Source organism: Boleophthalmus pectinirostris, unplaced genomic scaffold (assembly GCF_026225935.1).
Source record: "Boleophthalmus pectinirostris isolate CB_2022bp ecotype Guang Dong unplaced genomic scaffold, ASM2622593v1 HiC_scaffold_20, whole genome shotgun sequence".
NCBI lineage: Eukaryota > Metazoa > Chordata > Actinopteri > Gobiiformes > Gobiidae > Boleophthalmus > Boleophthalmus pectinirostris.
In genome coordinates, this window is record NW_026571153.1 from 10,149,991 (window position 1) to 10,172,937 (window position 22,947).

The window sequence follows — 22,947 nt, forward strand, 5'->3', positions numbered from 1 at the left end:
CTGTTTCAATCCAGCCACTGCATTATTTTTTCAAAGAAGAGTCTCAGGAAATGTGCTTTTAGTGCTGGTATTTTAAGTCAGAGTATAGCATTCCTCAACAGTAACATGGCTTATTGATTTTCTGAGATCTCATCTGAGCAGCTTCAAAAATAGTAGATTCTTGCATACAAAACAACATCCAGAATTATAATAGCTGGTTGAGGATTGCAAAGAAACATAATCACTAAACACTCAGCGCACCTGATTTTGAAAACGTGAAAAAAAGAACAGGTTAATTTTAAATGTCGGCAGCATCCCAAACGTATTCCCCACTTTCCTAAAACATTCCTACAATCCTAATTATCTGCCGCAATGACTTTATAAGCACTTTTCTCATTGAGTTTTGCCATCACACTAATGCTAACAACTGTAATCATGCAATTCCTGAGGTTAAAAACACTTTATAACACTTTCTAGAGCTGCTTTTACAGTATATTATATGTAAAAATCGGGTACTGGCCCTTCAGGCATATGCCTACAGTGACCCAAACCAATTTGTTCTTCAGTATAAAGCTCCCTCTCTCCACCACAATACATCATTTCAGGAGTGGAGCTCAATAGAACATGAAGCACTCCCTGAGCATGCATTTTTAACAGTGATATTGGAATAAGATGAATATTTTATGAAGCTTTAATTTAGCTCTCTTAGCCTAACTCTATTTATCTGAATGTAATAAAACCATGGCTTTTCTTTTGAATATATTGGACTCCAGATCCGGCGTGAATATGAGCTTTAATCAATTATCCATATTCATGTAAATGCCTGATTTCGGCCCTGATTCAGATTGGGCAGCGTGCCGTTTTGAATCACTCCTCTGCTATTGTTGTTGGCGTGTTAATCTCTTGGAAAGGCCCCAGTCCACTATCACTGACATAAGCAGCAAATGAATTTAGATTTGTATAACACAATCTGCTGCTTTCAAGTGCACTACTTTCTCCGCTAATCTCATTCCCGCTCCTGAATATTTTCCAGTCCCTCGGCCCGCCTTCACGCAGCTGCCATTATTCCAACGGCTACCATTCAAATTAAGAGTGACAGTGTTAGGAATGGATGTTTGGTTGTTGTTGTGCTCGTGTGGAATACAAAGGCAATATGCAGATTAAGAAACTAAAAATACAAAAAGTTGAAAAGATGCAGGCAGACAGCTTTCAAGAGTGAAGTACGCCCATGCAAGTGACCTGAGCTGAGGGGGAGACGGCGACGACAGCTATAGAGCATTTGTCCTTAGATACCTCTCTGTTTCTCAGCAGCCACTGCCACTATCTCCACAGCCACACTGCACTGTACAAGCCATAAACATTTGGACAAGTCATGTGCAGTTTAAATGACAGCACCACGATATTTGCACTGTGTCTTCTCCACATCAAAGGAATTAAATATCAGAGGTGGGACCAAGTCATTGTTTTGCAAGTCTCAAGTAAGTCTCAAGTCTCTGACCTCAAGTTCGAGTCAAGTCCCAAGTCAAACACAGGCAAGTCCAAGTCGAGGCTTGATTCACTGGCCCAGAAGTCCAAGTCAAGTCCCAGTCCTTTGTGCTTAAAGTCATTTCAAGTCTTTAAACCAAAGTAACAAATATATCTTAGATTTTTGCAATTTATTTGAAGATAAATTGTACTTAAAAAATCATAGTATATTTATATATGAGTATTTATAGTATATAAGAGTTGTAAAAATGTGAATTTTTCCTTTTTGAGGCTATGTTTATATGATGACGGTCTGAACAGAAGACGCAAAAGTGGCATAGCGTCTTCACTCATTATTCCGAGTTTGGACAAGCATTTTCGAGAAAAAGTCATGTATATGGTGATGCAAAAGTGCATGGAATTTGATTGCGTATGTATGCCAGGTGGCTGGGTGGTAATGTATGTGATGTAAACACATATGTGACGTGAGCAGATCTGACCAGAGCTTTACATCTTGGGCAGTGTAGACAGAAATGCTACAGCGGAGAGTATTCAACTTTTCCACTCTGGAGGGTGGTTTCAGATTTTTGGATTTTTGCACCCCAAAAACGCCGTCACCGTCTAAATGAAAGGCACTCCCGATCAAATATTTTGCCGTTTTTACCCTCAAGCATTCTTGTGCAAACAGGCCCTAAATGTCTTGACAAGATCTTAGTGTGAATCATTACAGTCAACAGAAAGAATTCAGATTTAAAAGTGCTTCTCTAGTCTTCTTAAGACACAGGCCTCAAGTTTGAGTCAAGTCCCAAGTCACTGACCTTCAGGTCCAAGTCTAGTCCCAAGTTTTGGTCTATTTTATCAAGTCCCAACCTCTGTTAAGTATTACAAGATTTTTAGATTATGGTATGGATGGAAAGATGATGCTACATCATCAAGTACCAAAAACCCAGCTGAAGTAACAATAATGGTCCATCAGTCTGTTTCTCTTAAAATTAGAAAGTTTAAACAAGAATATGTGATTTTGGTCTTGGTTGAATGTGAACGAATGACTTAACAGACAAAAAATGTTTCATAAAATTGTCAGTAGCGTCTGCATATGGGTGTCAGATCTGCTCCAGTGTTCTGACCGGGTCATAAAAATACAATAGAATGATTTATAGTGAATGCAAGCCGCCGTTGTTTGTAATCAATAACATATTCCCACTACATACTTCAGACATGTCACACAAATGTGTTTCACAGCAGTGGGACTGGGCTTGACTTCACTATAGTTTTACTGCTGACAGTGCACAGTGCATGAGTGCGTACAGTCACATGTGTGGAGATGGGAGACAGGGAAAGAGCAAACGAAGCAGTGGAGAGTGGAGAGCAGCCTCTTCCTGTCAGTGTGGGTCCGGGGGAGTAGGACAAATCATGTCCAGAACAAGCACACCTGTCAGACACAGATCCAGTCCTCTCTTTTATACTCTGATGTTCTTGTGACTGTCCACGGACATTCTTTCATTGCCAACTCATAATAGGCCTTTATTTTTCTTAAGATATAAGTTGGATGTTGATGTTTTTTTTTAACAATTACCAATGAATCGTTACTATATTTGATTACATTTTTCATTAGTTTGGATTATGGCAATGCAATTGAGATTCAGGAGAGCCAATCCTCCGCCAATGTCAGTAAAAGGATGTGGTTTGGAGCAGACTTCAGACTGTTTTTTGACGAAATGACACTGATCAAAACTCTTAATCAGTACATTGGATTTTTTTTAGGTCATATCGCAGAGCCCTAGTTTGGTTTCATACTTTATACTGCTACTAGGGGTGTAACAATATCCAAGTAATATGCTACTTTTTCCTCTTAAATACCTTGACAAGATTTAATCCAAAGAACTAATTTATTTTATTTAAAAGTAATTACAACTGTTGTTTCTTCATGTAGTCTGCAATGAAATGGTGCAAAGGATCATGGTCTATGTAGTTCCCTCTGTCTTTTTTAGCTATTGCTGCACCATAACTCTTAATTTAAGCAAAGAAACTTGTGGCTTCGATATATTGTGATGGCCCATGATATTATTGTGAGAACTTTGACAATACGATACCACAATATTCCGGTTACTGTTACATCCCTAACTACTATTATTTCTATCATGTTTTCAATTAGGCAGAGCATTAACTCCTGAACTTGAAGCACATTACTATTCCTACTGCAGTCTTATATTTGCTTGTCTGGCGTTTGCTATAAAATAAACATTCTTGTGAATATTAGAAAATACCGCTCCAATGACTCACCAATGTTTTTTTCACTTCCCGGAGACTTCGAGCACACCAAATTTACATCCACTAAACCACTGGAGACAATTACTATGTTAATCCTAGTCTTTCAGTGGCATTTGACTTTTAAAACTCCTTGTTTGTTTTTTTACTGAGTCAGTTTACTCAGTGTGTCTGGCACTTCCTCTCAGTAGCATCTTGGATCTTTGCCGGGAGCCATGACAGGTCTGTGCGGGGGGCTCCTCACTCGGGGGCAGAGTCCAGTATTAAAGCCACACAGAGGGGAGACTGTTCCCGCTCTGATCGCCGCTACTGCTGCTGCTGCTGCTGCTGCTGTCTGCTGAAGGCTGAGGAGAGAGAGCTGCAAGGAGAACTGTGGCTGGTTTTAACTGCTTTTCCTTCGTGAAACATTTTTACCACACAGCTCAATTTACACAGCTCAGTTTGCTTGTTTTGAGACATACAGTAAAAACGTACCACCCAGAAATGGAGACAAATTTGGAAAAAAAAAAAAAAAAGGTTAAGGGGTAAATGCTCTATTCAAAAAGATACACACTTATATGTCCTAATGGTGTAACAGAGTAGGGCTGCACATTTTAGGAAAAAAAAAATGCAATTTCTCTGACAAATATTGCGATGGATTTGTGACAGAGTGCACATTGTAAATTCCAGCAGCATTAAGGGATTGGAGAATGAACTGATAAACTAATACCACAACCCCATACATTTCAGAAGTGGAGGTGTAAACTACAAGCCAGGGTGGCGCCACCTAGTGCATCTGCTCAATTTAATTTCTCTCCAGCGACTAGGTCAGGAATCAAAATACAATAGATGGTTCGCAAAAACCCTGGAAGTGTGAGTTATAGCGAAGAGCTATATATAGAATAAAGAGAATGTTTGGTGAATTTTATCAAGGGGAAAGACCTTATTGCCCTTTTTCCTACGGGATTTGGGAAAAGCTAAATATACCAGTTAGCCCCGTATTACATATGTCACAACCAAATAGCAGCGATTGGTTAAATGATATAAAGTACCGTCGAGCGAACGATTTCTAACACTGCAAGGTCAGACGGTTTGTACGAAGTGAAACGAAGTAAAACCGGCTGATGAATCAGGCGTGTAAACTACAGGTACAACTAGATATTTCAATAAGAAAAACTCAATATTTTTTTCTTTGTACAAAATAATGTATTTTGCTGTGTAGAGTTTGTACCTTCAGGCCAATTTTGCTTGAAACTGTTGAAAAGGTCTTGCATTTAGTTCAAGGGTTCGCTCCTGTGCAATGAAGAAAACAACAATGTGAAAGCTTTTTGTACAGTAGCGGGCTAAATACCATGTCAGTGTAAATTCATAACTGCTTGTCAACGATGACAACCAAATAAAAATAACTATCGCTGCAAAGTGCACTAGCTTTCCTAAAAATAAACCTAGATGAAACCGAGATCATGAAATGTAGCTATGATTGTAAAGGGTGAGGATCTGGCACCAATCCAAGGTATTTTGAGTACAGTCACTTCAACATTTTATATTTATACTGTACTAATCAACATCTCTTTAATTTGGGTTTGTATTGCATCTTGTCATTGCTACCATTTATTAGGATAATTGGATTAGCATGTTAGAAGAATATAGTGTCATATTTAGTTTCCATGCTAAAATATGGAGCTACTCAGTGGTAATTTTCAGCCTTGTGCACTACAGAAAAACATGAGCAACAAAATATTTACCACATATCCAAGTGAGAATCAGTCTATATGTATAATACGAAAATATATCAAGAGTGTGGGTTACCGTCATTGCCATCTCTTGTGAGCAGAAAGATAATCTCATGCCTGTGGAGAGAGCTTTGAACTGACAAATGTTTGAAGGACGCCCAGCAGGAGAAGCCGTGAAGTGGACAGTGCCAATGGTGACAGCTGAAGCGCGCGACACTGACCCTCCACGCCGCGTGCTGCTAAGGTGAGCCATACAATAACACGGGGGACTGAGGTACATTATTTTACACAATATTTAATTAGTGCATCGTGACCCCATGTGGGAGGTCAGGGTGGCAGGGCTGTCATCACCACACCTTTGTGCATGCAGGTTTGAGAGGTCGTCAGGGTCAAGGCTTCCATCCACACCCAAAGCTCTTTCATAAATGTGTGTTATTAAAAGGACAAAGCACCTGAAGCCACACACAGAGAGTGCAGTGAGTGGAAAGTGAGGATTCGCTCACCTCTATTTCATTCTCTGCGGAGTAATCAATGCTATTCTGTGGAATTAATAGCAATGTAGCACCTAATGCGCTCAGTCTTGACGATTCCAATACATTTTATGAGTCAATACTGGGAACATGGGTCAGTAAATCTCCCTATACTTTAACCTTCTGTTAATAGATTTTCAAAAAAACATGAAGAGGCTAATTTTATGATTTTCAAAATGACTTTCTACAGTGCTAAATTAAGGGTCATGGACATGGGAGTCATTTGAAGTCAATGAAAAAGAGTAATTATACTATTATCTAAATGAGTAAAAAGAAATGGTCTTTAGAGTAGACAATCATCACAGCATCAAGTGCAAATCCTCTCATGCATATTCTAAACAGGCTCATGAATACAAAGTGGCCAATATAATCAACTTTAAGTATAGACATGTTCCCAGCACTGTCACAGCGCTAAACACTTCACAGTGTGGGCAGTTTAGGACCTCTTCTCCACACTCTCCTCTCATCAATCATCACGTACATACAAGCACAGCTCTGCAGCCCTTCACGACTCAGTCAAGGTTAGCCTGGTTTGGCCGATAAACAGCCGCTTTTGAAGGACAGTTTGTGGGGACAGAGTAAGGCGGTGACAGCAGCAGCTTTTCCCAAGCCACCCCCCAGAAAGGACTGAGAGAGGGACAGGGAGGGACAAACAGGGACACACAGGGATGAACAGGGATAAACAGGGACAGAGAGACAGGGAGGGAAGAGAGGGACAGAATGGGGCAGAGAGCCACAGGCAGGGGCAAACAGGGACCGGGAGAAGCAGAGAAGGGCTGAGAGGGCGCAGGGTCAAACTGTGAGACATCCTCTTTAGACTCAGATCTGCGGTGCGTGTGGAGCAAGAGGTCAGTGGTGCTGTGTAAGACATCTGTAATCCTCACTTTTCCTTCTCATTGCTCCGTAACCCCAGTGATCTGTGCCGCTCTGAGGCTGACCTGCTTCATTTCCTGTGCCGCTGACAGCGGTTGCGCCGGCATCAATATCCACTCGTTAGCATGTCCGTTAGCGCAGATAAACGCACACTCCTGTTGCTCAGCAGGGCTCCTCTTTCCATTAGCATCAGCATTAAGATGCGCAGGAGACGGCTGGTGCCTCAAGTGATCACCGTCAATTACAGCGCAGCGGCGGGGGAGCCACCCCCACCTGTCAGCACATCATCAGCCTGAGGATGACCAGCCTGACAGCTCCCACTACACTCACAGGCTTCACGGAGCATTTTAAATATCACCGAAGGTTTGTAGTGCGGGCAGCACATCCTCACAGCAAGGCACTTCAGTTATTAAGAACTCCAGAGTAAACAATAATCAACTACCACGATTTCCAAACCAAACAGCTATATCTGACTACTGCATACTGAAAAACTGTTAGACATCAAAATATACACTATAGAATGTATATTATATTGCCATATACACAGCAGATATCCTGTGAATTGTACTGTGCTATATACAGTATGTATATATTTTTTTTTTAAAAGTGTTTCTCGCCTTCCACGATAGTTGGTCTCTCTCACCCTCATTCATATAGCTATATATATATATATATATATATATATATATATATATATATATATATATATATATAATATGTATGTATATTAAAAACACACACTCCTCATATATATATATAGATAGATAGATAGATATGTAGCGCTTATGTTCCTCCATTTAAATCTTACAGTATTTCATTGTATACATGAAGATGGAGGAAACTGTTGCTGTACAGAGGTCAGATTCACATCTTGCAGTGTTGCTATGCGCTGCGTTCTGTGTTCTGGTTGTTCTTGTTGACTGGAGCTGCTAGATAAGAGGGATGGCTGCTCTGAGGAGCAGGGCTTTGGCTCTGCTCCTGTTTCCCTGTCACTGCCTCTAAGCCCGGCCCAGCTCCTCTGCTCCTGCCAAACCACCATCAGAGCTATCCAAGCGCGGACATCTGTACAGCAAGGCACAGAGCCACACTGCCATGCTCCCCCGGCCTGCCCCAGCCTCCCCCAGCCTCCCCCAGCCAACTGCACTCAGCGCCGCAGAGAGCACCCACACAGCGAGCTGCCACTCAGTCCACACAGCTCAAACTCATGCGTCACTAATACTTTCTAAGTCACTACATTTGTCATTAGGAGCCCGGACTGGTGGTGACAAACTGTGTTGCATTCTTACACTAGTTTGTAATTGCAGTAAACTCTTTCAAAGTGGCCATCAGGAAGGATTGTTATTGTCACTATTGACTAAAGCAACAGCTTATTGTGATATGTTAAGTGTTTCTGAATGCCACATTGTCGGGCCATGAGAAATTTTTATACCAAGCTCACAAATTGGCACAGGGTGATGATGCAACACACAGGGTCTACCCGGCTCACATCACCTCGGGTTTGCTGTAATGAAAGCCTGTCAGCTTTCTAGCAATTCAGCTCCTCTTCCTCATTCCATTAAAGGACATTAAACTGATGAATATTATCTTGATACATGTTTGATATGAAATAAGGCTTGCGGTTTGAAAGTAGCTTAAGGAGGGCATTTCCATTGGCTGCACTGTTAATCTTTGAGCAATATGCTGCAGTATTAGCAGTGGCTATGAAGAGCCATTTCCTTCCTCATCATCTGTGTAAAGGGCACACTCTTCCTCCAGTCAGTGTGCCGCAGCAGAGGAGGCAGTGGGTTCAGGCTGGGGCCAGTGCCACACTGTATATCAATAACAGCAGTCCCCCTCAAGGCACAGAGAGAGCACAGAGCACAAGGCCAAGTGCAGGGCATGACCTGGGACGCTCCAGTCAGAAGTCACCCATGAGCCACACATAACACGGTTTACACTCTTTTTACAAGCTTGTTCAATACAGAGAAGACATTTGAACTTTTCTCTTCCTTAACATCCGTTTCACAAGTAGATTTCAACATGAGATGCATACAAACCACAAGAGAACCAGTGACATTTAAACACACTACAAAAGTCTGAGCCCCAAAGCACCACTGAGACTAAGTATTTTATCTTCCAACATTGTCAGAACAGCTTATCAAAAAACGTTAAACATCAAAAGTTTAGTGAAGCACACTGCCAATAAAAAATATGCATTTAGAGTTTAGCTGGCCAAATTGTGTGGTAAAATGTAATATTTATAATTGCTGGAGGGCATGATGGTGCTTACTTGCATTATGTCTTTTACAATGCAACCTCTTCAGCAAATGCTTCCTGTGCTGCCTGAAAAGTTCAAAGCAAGAGCAAAAATAGTCCTGTAAAAAATATGTCCCCAGTTTCCAGTTCCTCTCACTATAGTTATGGGGGCAATAGTAAAAACTTTATAGGTAATAAGTAAAAGTAGGTGTGGGTGATATGTAACAAAACATTATTTTCTTAAAGCCAAATCACAATGTTGTTTTAATCATGATTCATTTAGGTTGCGTTCAGACTGCAAGGCTTAAGGTCAATTGTTTTGTGAAATCTGATTTTTTTGCGAGGTCGTTCACATTTCCAATTAAATGTGACTTGTATGTGATCTCCAGTGTGAACTTTAAACGCCCCAAAAATGTCCTGCATGTGCATTGGAGGACACGACAACGTCACAGGCAGGGAGCGTGCTCAGTGTTTACGGAAGTCGCCTAAATGCTCAGCTTGTCTCACAAAATACGGTCCAGTTCTTCGTAAAATAAACTGGTTACACGTCCACGGCCACTTCATTTGTTTGAGTCTTTAGCCTCCTTATATTTTGCTCGCAGGCTCTTTATTTTTTGTTGAAACTGAAGCCAGCAATGCCTGTAGCCCCGCTTGGTCATTTCTTTGGCAATCATTTAAAAAAACGGCCGGTTCCGATAAAACCCTTCCAATTTGGCCTGAATCCAGCTAATTAAAAATCCCAAATATTAATTAACTTGCTAACGTCGCTTTCCCCCCGTTGACTAGACTCGGAGCCTGACATGTAGGTGGGATGAATATGACCTGGCCATTCAGACTGAAGTCGCATGTCAAAAGATCGGATATGTATCGGTTTTAGGAGCACATATCCAAGTGTCCTGAGTCGCATTTGGAAAAAATCTGATCTGTATCATTCAGACTGTCATTAAAAGATCAGATACATGTTGCACAGGGGCGAAAAAAAATCTGATTTGGGTCACTTCAGGCTCCAGTCTGAACGTAGCCTTAGTTAGTATATGTATTTGCTGTAGAGTTAACTCAAGTCATCTTCTGCTTTATACAGTTCACTCTCCACTGTGCTTGTTTAAACCCACCTGTCACTCACACGGTACACTGACCAACAGGAGAAGTGTGTTGGAAAATGAGCTGCATTAAACAGAACAAAGTGATATCACCAAAACAGCATCATTAAAAGGATGAGATCACTATTAGATTTTTATTGCCATATCACCCAGTTCACCGTAAAAGGTCCCAGCGGTTTGACGACATGTAATGCATTCAGAAATATTAGGGATGACTCAAAACAAACCTTCTACCATATAAGGTCTATGACAGAATCGGGGAAAATGGACTACAACAGCCTCCATATAAGCTTATAAAACACATGAGCTTGCAGCAGCATTGCTCAAGGCTCCTATTCCCAAGTGGATGTCACACTATGAGCTGCGTGACTGAACTGACCTGTGTGGAGGGCTCAGCATCTCTCTTGGTCCGGCTTTGGGAGAGCCACTGCACTGTCACCGTCCGTCCCACGGGCAGCCCTGGAGCATGAACAAAAGAAAGTCAGGACACGAATAACTTGTGTGGGGCCTGTTCTCCGGTGGGACCTGCTCTGGAATAATTGGAACAAAAAATATAACTGCATTTTTAAAGGAATAATTTAACATCCCATTTGCGTCTTCGTGGATATCAGCTTCCTGTTACTGATAGTGCAGCAGATGTCCACATTTCCTTGGGGGGACTTGATAACTGGAGGCTCTGCTCTGTCTGAAGCTCTGTTACTCATGTTAGACTTTAAGCTGAATCTCTGTGTTTTAACACAATCTGACCAGAAAGAACAGACTACTAGAAAAGTGATCTGATTTGTGCTGTTAAACAAGTCCCTCGAAAATAACATTACATTACATTTTTCAGTTACCATATTTTTCAGACTATAAGTCGCACTTTTTTTCATGGTTTGGGTGGTAATACGACTTATATATTAAAATTTTCACACTGACAGCCATGAGAGGCTCTAGGTTTGTGTTAGAATCTGCTACTCCTATTACTCCTGTATCTCTGTCAATTGGCTCTACTGCGCATGTCTCCTACAGAAAGAGCCTCTGTCCTGTTTATGTCATGTCAGTCAATCACACCATTACTTCTGCACCACTGAAAAATTTAACTTTAAACAAACTTATAAAGACGACTGAGAAGACTGAACACAAAAATTAAAATCATAATTTGCTGATGACAAGCTGCAAGTAGTGAAATATGCAGCTGAAAATGTTTATCGAGCAGCAGAAAGAAAGTTTAGATGTTGGTTCCTGGTCTCTAATTTTATAAAATGTATTTCCCCCAAAAAGTGTGACTTATAGTCCGGTGTGACTTATATTTATATTTTTCTTCTTCATTACGCATTTTTTGGCCAGAGCGACTTATAGTCCGAAAAATATGATGCTTTCACCTTTTTGTTGAAAATTAAACACATAAATGGAGCCATGAATGCTTGCACTGATCACAGGTTCCTAAAAATGTATCGTCTGCCTGCATTTTGTATTTTTATTGAGTTGTTAGACAATACTTACACTGCCAATACACCACCAAAACATATCAGGCGGTTTTGCTAATGTGTACATTATGACATAGATTACAGTAGACATTTCAACTTGGGATGCAACGATATCCAAATCTCTCTGTACGATTTTCACAATATACACTAGGTACGATATTTATTGCGAGATTTTATGGATGTCTTGATGAGACTTAATCCAATTAACTACGATTTCAAAGTTATATCTTCATGTAGTCTGCACTGAAACGGAGCAAAGGATCATGGTCTATGTAGTTCCCTCTGTTTTTTTTTTTTTTTAGCTATTGCTGCACCATAAATATTAATTTAAGCAAAGAAACTTGTAATTCAATATATTATGATGGTCGACGATATTATTGTGAGACTTTGTTGTGAGACAATACAATATCACGATATTTTAATTATTGTTATATCCCTAATTTCAACATAAACATACATGAAGAACACCCCCACAGCAAAATATCAATATGCAACATTTCAAGGACATTTTGGGAAGATATTTAGTTTTAAATTGTAAATTGTTAATTGCTATGGCAATGGTCATCTTTTCTCATCATTCTGAAATGATGACAGATAAGACTGAATTGAAGAGCATTGCACCAAAGCACACAGAGGGACTTTCATATCCACTCCAGGGAATGTTTAGATCTCATTACCCACTAAACCCAACAAGATGCATATCAGGCCTCACTCTGACTACATCTAAAAGACCTCAGTGTCTCATTTAGACAAGACATTCTCTAGTAATGATGTGCGCCGACATGTTTACCAAGTTAATAACAGAAAAGCTATTCAAACCGCCAGACACGACGCATGGGGGAATGGGGGGGATGTGTTTGCCGGGTTTATTTTGTCAAAGCCAATGAGCAGAATCGATAATAAGCTCAACATGGGGATGAGCACTGTGGTATGACATGGGCAGCGGTGTGTGTGTCTCAATTATTTTCTTCCTAGACATTCTTGATCAGAGAACCAGGGGAACTAATGATACACCAGTCAAATCAAAAATAGACCATTTGTAAAAAAAAAAAAAAAAAAAAATTTTTTTAAAAGTCACGGTATGAACCTCACGGTACGATGTTTATTGCGATATCATGGGAAAGCTCACGATATAGTGGGGAGGCTCACGATTATGGATGTAACAATATCAAAATCTCACGGTACAATATTTACACGATGTACATCTCACGATACGATATTTATTGCCATATTTTGTGAAGGCTAAAAAAACTGTGAATACGCTACTTTTTCCTCTTAAAATGCATTGACAAGACTTAATCCAAAGAACTAAGACTTAAAAGTGCTTAGAACTGTTATTTCTTCATGTAGTTTACGCTGAAATGGAGCAAAGGATCATGGTCTCGTAGTAGTAGTAGTAGTTCTCTGTCTTTTTTATATATTTTTATTACTGCACCATAACTCTTAATTTAAGCAAAGAGACTTGTAATTCGATATACTGTGATGGTCCACAATATTATTGTGAGAACTTTGACGACACAATATCACGATATTTAGGTTATCGTTACATCCCTAGTTAAATTTAATTCGTAAGATGTGAGCAAATAACTGGTTGTGGCATGTTTGTTAACGGCGTGCTGTGGTTGGTATGGTAAGTTCTCTTTTACTTTATTGGAAAAGCTAAACAGACCATATTTCCTGCCAATACTGAGGACTCAAGAATGAACACCCTGCAGATTTGGTTGCAAATTTCCCAAGTGGCAACAAGTTTTGTGGGAAAAACATGAGAATACTCACAGCCTAGGCTTTGAATTTCATCCCATTCAAAGTAGTTCAGTAAAAAATCCTCACATTATACAATCATTCATAAATTTAATGATCGTTAATGAACAACTTGATTTGAAATATATGTTTTGTTAATAAGATTTTGTCCAGAGTTCACATTTTGTCCAGAAGAATTAACAAAGATGATTGAAATATATGAATTATGAACTGAAAAACTAATTTAAGAATATCCTTTCATGACATATTTGAATAGATCTAAACGACGGGTTAGCAGTTTTTATCCGCAAAAAGACATGCAGCCTTCGCGTCCATTCAAATTGCGATTAATCTAGCAGTGTTACTAAGATATATATAGAAATTATCCAGTGTATGACATTGTAAGTGGCTTTTCAGTAATAATCACTGAAAAAAAACAGCCCAACTATGATTCAAGGCTTTTAACTAGTGGCACCACACACGGTCCCTGACAAAAGCCTAAATGGCCACTGCATTAATATCTTGCATAGAGTCACTTTGCTCTCATAAGAATCCTTCTCGCAACGGGCCGTGACATTTGCAGGCAGTGAGGCCCTACTGGCTCTTGTCCATTTACTTCTCTTCAGGCGTCCCAGTGGGATCAGAGCCCAGCGAGGGGTTCAACAATAGGCCCCAGCACGGACCATCCGCTCCCCTGTGTCTCTTCATGTTCTACACGGCTCTAAAAGCCTGTACAGCTCATTCTGTTCCAGTGCGCAACACATCACACAAACCCATTATGTTTGGGCTGCTAAGTGGACAAACTTTAACCCTTTCTCATTCAAATAGTTTCTAGTGTGTAAGGAGAAATGTAGCCACAGCTGTCCAGCGGCAGGATGATGGAAAAAGGCTGTCACTACGGAGCCATGACCAATAATCACACATCGCAGCTCACTGACGCAGAGTGAGAGAAATGTCTTGCTCAACAGAGATAAGATAAGTTAGGTTAGGTTGCTTTATTCGTACCCATAGGTAAATTTGTTTTACAGATTTGAGAGGCAGGTCCCTCATTTCACATTTCATTCATCCACATTATGTACAATAAACACGTATAAAACACAATTACAAAATAAAGTGTTGCAGTGCTCCAGTGTTGAATGGCTTTGTTCCGTCAATAATTAAATTCATCCATCACTTTTGGCGAACAATAAATATTAAATACATAAAAAACACACGATTTTTCCAAGACAGGGTACTAAAATTGATAGATACATAGATGACAATTTATTCATAAGTACGATAGCAGCTATTTTTATGTTTAAAAATAATATTTGTAATACTCTGGGACATCCTCTGTAGCTGTCCTGAGAACAGAGAGTCCAGACTGCTCTGAGGATGGACAGTCACCTTAATCACCTATTTAACCAACTGATTCCAAAAGTTCTTGTTTTTAGCAGAGATACTCCCAAACCATAACCAGGCTGGCGCCACCTACAAACTTCACAGTTTTTATTGCACTTTAGTTCTCAAGTTCACCTCGCAGAAACGACAATGATCATTAACAGATTTCTTCACTCTCTGCTTTGTTTGCTATTGTGTCAGCAAGTACGTGGACACCACTGAGCGTTCTGGCACATTACATACGTCACATGATTGGTTGAATAAAAATTAAAAAAATACCCACCTACCGTCGAGGGAATGACTAATAATGCTGTGAGGTCAACCTCAGAATCAGGCTACCCAAACTATGAAACTAGTGAAAAAGTTTAAACGGATTCCATAAATGTTTTATAAAACAATGTCATCCTGGTTCTGTCTACAGGGCAGAAGGAGAACGTCCTCGACAATGAAGGCACTGATGCATCTTTTACACAGAGCAGTACAATTATCGTCAAAGCTCAATTTAGGGTGTTCCAAGATACTTATAGGAGTCCACACACTCAACTGCCTGCCCCTTTATATGTGACGTCATTCTGAGGCACACTTTTTTGAAAGCCAATAATCATATCCTTTGTTTTGGATACATTTAGGTGTAGATATAACTCTTCACACCATTTTACAAAGTCATCAACAACAAATAATAAGACTTCCACAGTATGGCATTAATCTATTTTGTATTAATTAATGTACAAGAGCTTTAAAAATAGCTTCTTTTTTTTTTTTTAGCATTTATGCATTCTTTCCATGAACAGGGTTGCCTCTTCACAGATCTGATCTTATTTATAACTTGGCCTAGTGGCTCTATCTGTTTATCTCTAAGAAGATAGAAAAGTTTAATGCTAGAAATGTTACACAGTTCACCTTCAACTGTGGTGGTTATTGGGTCATGTTTGTCGAAAATGTAATCGCTAAATGTCATAAATCTAACGTTTAAAATAGTACGTGTAGGGTTTGGATTTTTACACCACTTTACAAGCTAAGAATGCAATTAATTCTGATCGGCCTAGGTGATGTAACACGGCACACTATAATGTATTCTCACGTACTTGTGTGAAATGAGCTGCAGAGATGTAAGTGGAACATGAAAGGCTGTATTTAAAAGACCATTTACCGTAGCCAGCTGTACGCAGCTCTCCCACTGCGCATACATGCCCCGCAGTACGTGTTTGAGCGTACGGATAAGCCGCGGATCCACTGTGCGCTTCGCTAAAGTGGGCAACCATGTAAAGAATGCTCACTCCATCCATCCATCCATCCGCACCCCCCTACGACTCCTTTCTTCCCGCGCAGAATGGGGCACAGCAGATTACAGCGCACACGTGTCGCCCCACTGTCGCACAAAGTGATGGTGTAATTGAAAAGCCTGGTTGGAGTGAGGAAACGGTGGAACTCTGACTGATGTTGGCTAAAGTGTTTATTAAGAATCCTGGAGCTTTGGGAAACCGTAGTCCATCATTTGAAGGAGTGATGGAAGGCCTCATCCTCTCCAAGCTAATGTCTGCTGAAGCTATTAGCCTGCCTTAATGCGGTCTGCTGAAGGGAGCTCATCGCGCTGCTCCCTCCACGCCGCTCCCTCCACGCCGCTGTCATTTGTTGATTTTGGCACAGAATGGATATTGAATGCTCATGTTTCTAGGCCATTCTCCCATTGCTGAAGCAAACACTGCCCTGACCTCCTTTCAAGAAAATTGTGTGCAGAGGTCTAGGTTTACATGCAATCAATACAGTATTTCTTCTTCACTTTTAAGATGTTTTTGGCTGAAATCTGTGAATAATAATATAACACATAAATCCTTGTATCATTCGTTCATTAGTTTTTCAATATAAAACCAAAAATAAGAAAACGAAAAAACAACAGTTTTCTTCATTATTTGTCTCCAAAACCAAAATGGAAAAAACTGATAACGATTTGTTTTTTCAGTTTTCGATTCTGTGTTTAAATGAAGAAAGGAAAAAAACTGATAACAGCTCTTTCCCATTTTCGTAACTTAAACTGTGATGTCGGACTTTTGCGCTGCATACGGACTGAACCAGGACTAAACCAGGTCTGACCAGACTGGAACCAGACCAGGACAGTGACCAGCACTTAGACCGGGACCAGACCAGGACTGAGTCCAGGGACCAGGACCAGGACTGAGACAGAACCAGACTGGGACTGAGACCAGGACTGAGGCCGGGACCAGACCAGGACTGAGACCGGGTCCAGACGGGGACTGAGTTTGGGACTAGACTGGGACCAGACCGGGACCAGCCCGGGACTGAGACCGGGACCAGACCAGGACTGAGAATGGGACCAGATCAGAACTGAAAAAGATTTACTCCTGTTTTAGTCCTGGTTCATTTCGTATGCAGCACAAAAGTCCGGCATTGCAGTTTAAGTCACAGAAACAGGAAACAGTCGTTATCCATTTTTTCCATTATTCATTTAAACACAAAACTGAAAAAAACTAATTATTACCTGTGTTTTCATTTTGGTTTTGGAGACAAATAATGAAGAAAACATTTTCTTATTTTTAATTTTATATTGAAAAACAAATAAACAAATGATACACAGATTCACATAAATAAACAGCAAAGCCCATATTTGATTTCAGTCCAAAATGCCAAATTTCCATTCACCCTTTACTCTGTAGTATGTGGACATGCAGTCATATCTGAGTTGACGTATGGCCCCTGCTTGCCACCACATCAAATCAAGAGGACATGTACAAAAAACTGAGTGAACATGTGTGGTATGTTTGCTTTTAAAAGCAGGGGGAAAAGCCCTTTATTGAAACAGGATTTAGCATGAGCAGTTAATCTCTGTGACTAAGTCAACACCTTCTGGAGCAACACCTGTTGAATGGGAAATCAACTTAATATGAACCATTATAAAATATGTCTGTCGAAGGGAAGCACTCTGACATCAAAGCTGCACTGAGGCTGTAGCTCAATATGACACTAAATATGTGCCATCTTATTTGAATATGAATGGTCATGAGAGGAGATGAGCACTCGGAGCAAATAGCACACGATGAAGAGCAACGGAATCTGAATCAATATTAAGGTAAATATAAAGCATTTAAGATAAATGCTTCACACACTTCACTTTGACTGTCTGCTTGTCACTCACTCCAAACATATTGGAGATTGACCGATTAGCCGATAGACCTTAAATCAGAATATGATTTCCCATCACTCCTATGGTCACTCTGTGGCAGATCATCAATGGATCAGGTCTCGGTCACAACTACTGCACATAATTTATTTAAATCGCCCATGCAACAGTAAAGAACATCTGCTTACCTTCCAAGATGGAACAATATAAAACTAAATATACATAAAACTGCTGAAATAGTGTGACATGTGTGCTTATATAGCCAAAAATCTATTCTGTCTAGGGGTGTAAAGATATCCAAGTCTCACCTTATGGTACGATATTTATTGTGATATCGTGGGAACGCTCACGATATGGTGGGGAGGAACAATATCCAATCATACAACAATAATAATAATAATAGCCTTGACAAGATTTAATCTAAAAAACTAAGACTTAGAAGTGCTTAGAACTGTTATTTTTTCCTGTAATCTACACTGAAATGGAACAAAGGATCGTAATCTATGTAGTTCCCTCTGTATTTTTTTAGCTATTGCTGCACCATAACTCTTAATTTAAGCAAAGAGACTTGTAATTCAATATACTTTGACAGTCCACGATATTATTGTGAGAAATTTGATGATACGATATCGACTGTTACATGCCTAATTCTGTCCAATACTTTATTATCTTTATTTAACCGTGAAATTATTCATATTATATTATGTATTATATTGTATGCTGCCTACAAAACGAATTTCCTTCAGGATAATAAAGTATCTATCTATCCATCTGAAAATTCCACTGATATATAATGAAGTAATAGCTGAGCGATCAAGGCAAAAGAATATTAAATTTATTTTGATCTAAGCTCCAACTGAGAATGCATAACTAGATAAAAAAGATAACACATCAGAGGAAACGCCATGTGACTTACAAATAAACACACATTCCTCTGAGTCTGTTTGGGCCAAAGTGAATCATTGTGTGAGTGTACAGACATCCATAGGCGACAAGTACAAAGCACAGACTATTTCTTTCCAGGTCGGCTGCTCATTACATGGCAGCTCTGTTCAAACCTCAAATGTCAGTGAAATGTAGCCACCTGAGTCTGAGGCGGTTCCAGGCCAAACGCTGCTGACATTTGGTGCATTTCTTTGGATGTTATTGGTGATTAATAGTGACCTTTTCTGTGACCTGAGAAAACAATGCTCTGAGCGCTCACTTCATAATGCCACATTCAGACGGGACTGTCCTCCTGGAATTCAGCGCTGACAGTGCACAGACCTGCAGACAGGCTTAGGCTACAACCAGGTAACTTTTCACTAAGTGCTGTGGGCATGGCTAACCTGAGAGAGAGACTAATTTGTAGTGCTATGTTCAAGGAATAGAACTACAAATTAATCTGCGTAGAACAGCTTCAACTGAAGAAATTAAATTGATTGGAAAAAACATATGCGGTTCCTGAATAACAAGAAAGGCTTCACTAACATTTTCCAAAAAAATACACTGTCAAATGTTTGTAAAGATGTCTGTGTAATCCTTCAGTGATCCAGGTTCCAGTGCAAACAAAGATTAAAAACTTTTGTCTAGTTGTCAGAATTTAAGAGCGAATATGTTCTGCCACTCATCCAAATACCTTCTTCAGTTCTGACAGGGTTCTTTGAGTCACTGCCTTATATCTGTCTTAGGAGACAGAGCTAACTGCACTGAAACCAACAAACCCCATGTTTATAGTAACAAGAAACTGTTACCTGAACTGTCAAATGAACTGTAAAGCTGAACATTTGTTTATGTACTATAGGAAATCCAAACATGTAACTCTCAAAAGGGTACAGTAGATCTCGTTGCTGGTTTCTCTCCCATCTCTGTCAGCTCAGTCAGCACTAGTGTCTGTAGCGCAGTGTCTGATTGAAGCTTCACAAACTTCTCCCGGCGTCTTGACCTGGATAAGCCCACAGAGGCAGCGGCAGAATGATGAGTGCGAGCCAGTTTTGTGAAGGCAGCTCGGCACGACTCCTAAAACTCCTGCCCCTGGGTCCACGGAAAATCGATTCATGTTTAAGAAGGTCTTGGAGTCCGTACTATCAGAGTGTCAGATGCTCTGCAAACGGCTCTGCAGACTGACAGTGCGCTGATGGAGCAGTGGTGAGAGGTGAAGCTGCTCGTGTGTCTCATGGGGCCACGGCTCAGCCTTCTCAAATAGAGCTGGTCTCAGAACGACTCCGGCGTCTGAGAAAGCCATACACTCACAAGGCGCATTCTGTGAGTGCTTCACAGATGAGACAATGGTATTCCAATTGTCCCACTTGACCCAATTATGGGCTGATGAAAAACTCAGCAAAAGTCTCTCTGCTTTCAAGCTGTGCAAAGACAATGAGGTATAAACTCAAAAGAAAGGAATGGAGTTGTGTGGAAAGGTCAGAAAGCTAAATTTTGTAGTAACATGACCCGTTTAACACCCAAAAACAATGCGATGATTGCACTGGTGGAGCTTCAGTTTGTGCAGCACATTATTATAGAATATATCTGATTACATTACTTGTTATCTATTTATGGGGTTCATTTACTTCGAGTTTCAACATTTTAACCACAGCAAACAGAAATACACTGTGTATATTCAGAACTGATTTTCTATACACAAGCAACAGTGTAAAATGGTGACTGGATAATGTCTTCTGTGGATATGTCTGGCCACAAATGGTGCATTGATTAGAATAAGGATATAATTTGAAACATGCAATTTTCCTTCATTTACTGTGGACAACTTTAATTATGAACTTTACAAATGAATTTAAAGCCCAGGGGAACATTCAACTCCAAACTCCATTTTCCCACAAATGTGAGGTGAAGCGAGCTGGGTATTTAATCCGCTCTCAGAATTATAATTAAACATTTAGCAATAATGTGTTGAGTCGTGGTCTGCTCGCTGAAAGCCACAGAAAGGTAGAGCTGGTGTAAGTGCATGCTACATAATACATGCAGCCATGTTTCTTAACTAAAGCAGAGAATGTGAATATGTTGTAAATTGGATGACATTAAAGTTTAATGACGCCCAGGAGGAAATGGGGTCATCGCAGCAGTGAGCCCCAGATACTGTATACACGAGAAGAGATTTAAACAAGTAAAACAAAAGGGACTTACACAAGAGGCACACCACACACAGGCTGGGTTCAAGAACAGCTCATTTCTTACATGGAAAATTCACTATTTTTGTCCTGGAAGTAATATTTCTTTGGGAAAAATCTTACCCAGTGAGTGAGGTAAGTCTTTAGCGCTGTAGTTCTAGTTTGAATGACTTAAAGAATGTTTTAACTACAAGCTGATAAAACACGGAAAAAACTCAAATGTGGCTTTTTGCTGCAGGTGTTTCAATCAGTGCTCATGGAAAAACTAATCAGAACTTCAGAAAAGTAAAAGTCACATGAGGAAAAGTCAAGTTAAAAGGCCTTTTTAAATGGCCAAAGCCAACATGTTTCGCCCATAACCAGTCTTCATCAGGACTCAGTCGGTATCAGGATGAAACACACTACATCTTTCGTAGCAATACAAGTGTAATGTATCAAAGTTTATCACCAGAAAGCAAAATAAGGTTCTACAAAAAGAATGAGAACATTTTGTAACTAGGGACTAAAGCATCTCCTGAAGGCACAAACAAGATGATTTTTGCTAAGTTTTCTTTTCCAATTACACACAGTGATCTTTAAAAACTTTCCCTTTTCTCATTTAATCACAACATAAAAGTGGATTGGTTGCACTTAATGTGAAATCTATTGTTCATGGGCTCAAAAACAGCCTTGTTCAAGATTTTGAGCAATTTAAAGTGGATTCTACAGAGTACACTGTTTTTGACATTGGAATGACAAATTTCCAGTTTATGTACTGTATCCTCACCCCGTAAAGGGAACAAAATGTCAGGAATTCTGCAGGGCAGCCATGTGAAGTGAAGTTGATCTCTGGTGACCATGACCTGAGTACGGCTCATCTGCTGCTGCACTCAAGTGGCAAACAGACAGTAGCAGATCTGAGTGTGCTGCTCTGGAGCCCTGCACACAGTCCATTACAACAGAGCCAGGGCTACACAATATATTGCAATTTCAGTAGGAGCAATTATCAAATCACAAAGACAATTATTTGCATGAAACTATGTCTTCTGCAAAGAACAAAATGTCTTTCTATAATAAAATGCTGTACTTGTAGTTTACAGCTCTATATTCAAAGCATCTGTGTGGTAATTTATTGTTCATATTTCAGTCTTCTCTCAAATGTCAAAGCCACAAAACTAAGATTCCGTTTAAAACATCCCATCAACAATACCCACATGGCTCTCTTAATCCATTCACTCATTTACATGCCAGGCACTCCCAAAGACTCTGAGCCAACATCAGACTCCAAACGACAGAGAATTCACATTTGAGAACCGGTAAGGTGCGCTCCATCCAGCTCTGACTGCAGGCTCCCGGGGAGAAACAATAAGAGGTGTGATCTGGAAGTGACAGTTACTCCAGCAGCTGAAAGATAGAGAGAGTGAAGAGGAGAGGAGGGGGGCCAAAATGGAGGAATGATCAGTGGCCAATACTTCGTCTTGTTGAGAAATGAGGGCTCAGTTTATAAAGAGACCACAGCGACTCTCTGGGGAGACAAACACACACCAGATAAAGTGGATGATTTCACAGGAGCAGCAATCAGCTGTTACACTGCACCTCTGTATGCTCCATTATCACTGCACTGTAAAACCGCACGGCCACATATTGGCTTCTGACCCGTCTTTAGAAGTGTGTATTGAGTAGCAGCTTCAGGTTCATAATTACTCATGTCATTATACATACAAAGCCTTTTACCGTTGTTACTTATGCAATAATAAATACATGATTATGACTTGTTATTTCTTCTTTACAGTTCAGAGGAGAGTTCTCAGATCCCCACTTAAAAACAATAAGCAATAAGTCTAAGTAGTTAATTAGCAATTCAAAAATGGTAATATATTTGGCCATATTTGTGGGCTAAATGCATCATAAGCTCATAAGTATTAATATCAGCTCCAGTCCAATAGTTGAAGCTTACTTCTCCTCTGGGGGTTAA

General features: G+C 40.1%; 1 protein-coding gene across 1 annotated transcript in view; it reads right to left on the reverse strand.

The window, feature by feature from the left end:
• Nucleotides 1–22,947, reverse strand: part of adam19a (ADAM metallopeptidase domain 19a) — a 192,998-nt gene that overhangs the window by 159,312 nt on the left and 10,739 nt on the right. The window contains exon 2 of the mRNA XM_055156515.1: nt 10,541–10,620. Coding sequence (XP_055012490.1) covers nt 10,541–10,620 — 80 coding nt within the window. The remainder of the gene's footprint in view (nt 1–10,540; nt 10,621–22,947) is intronic.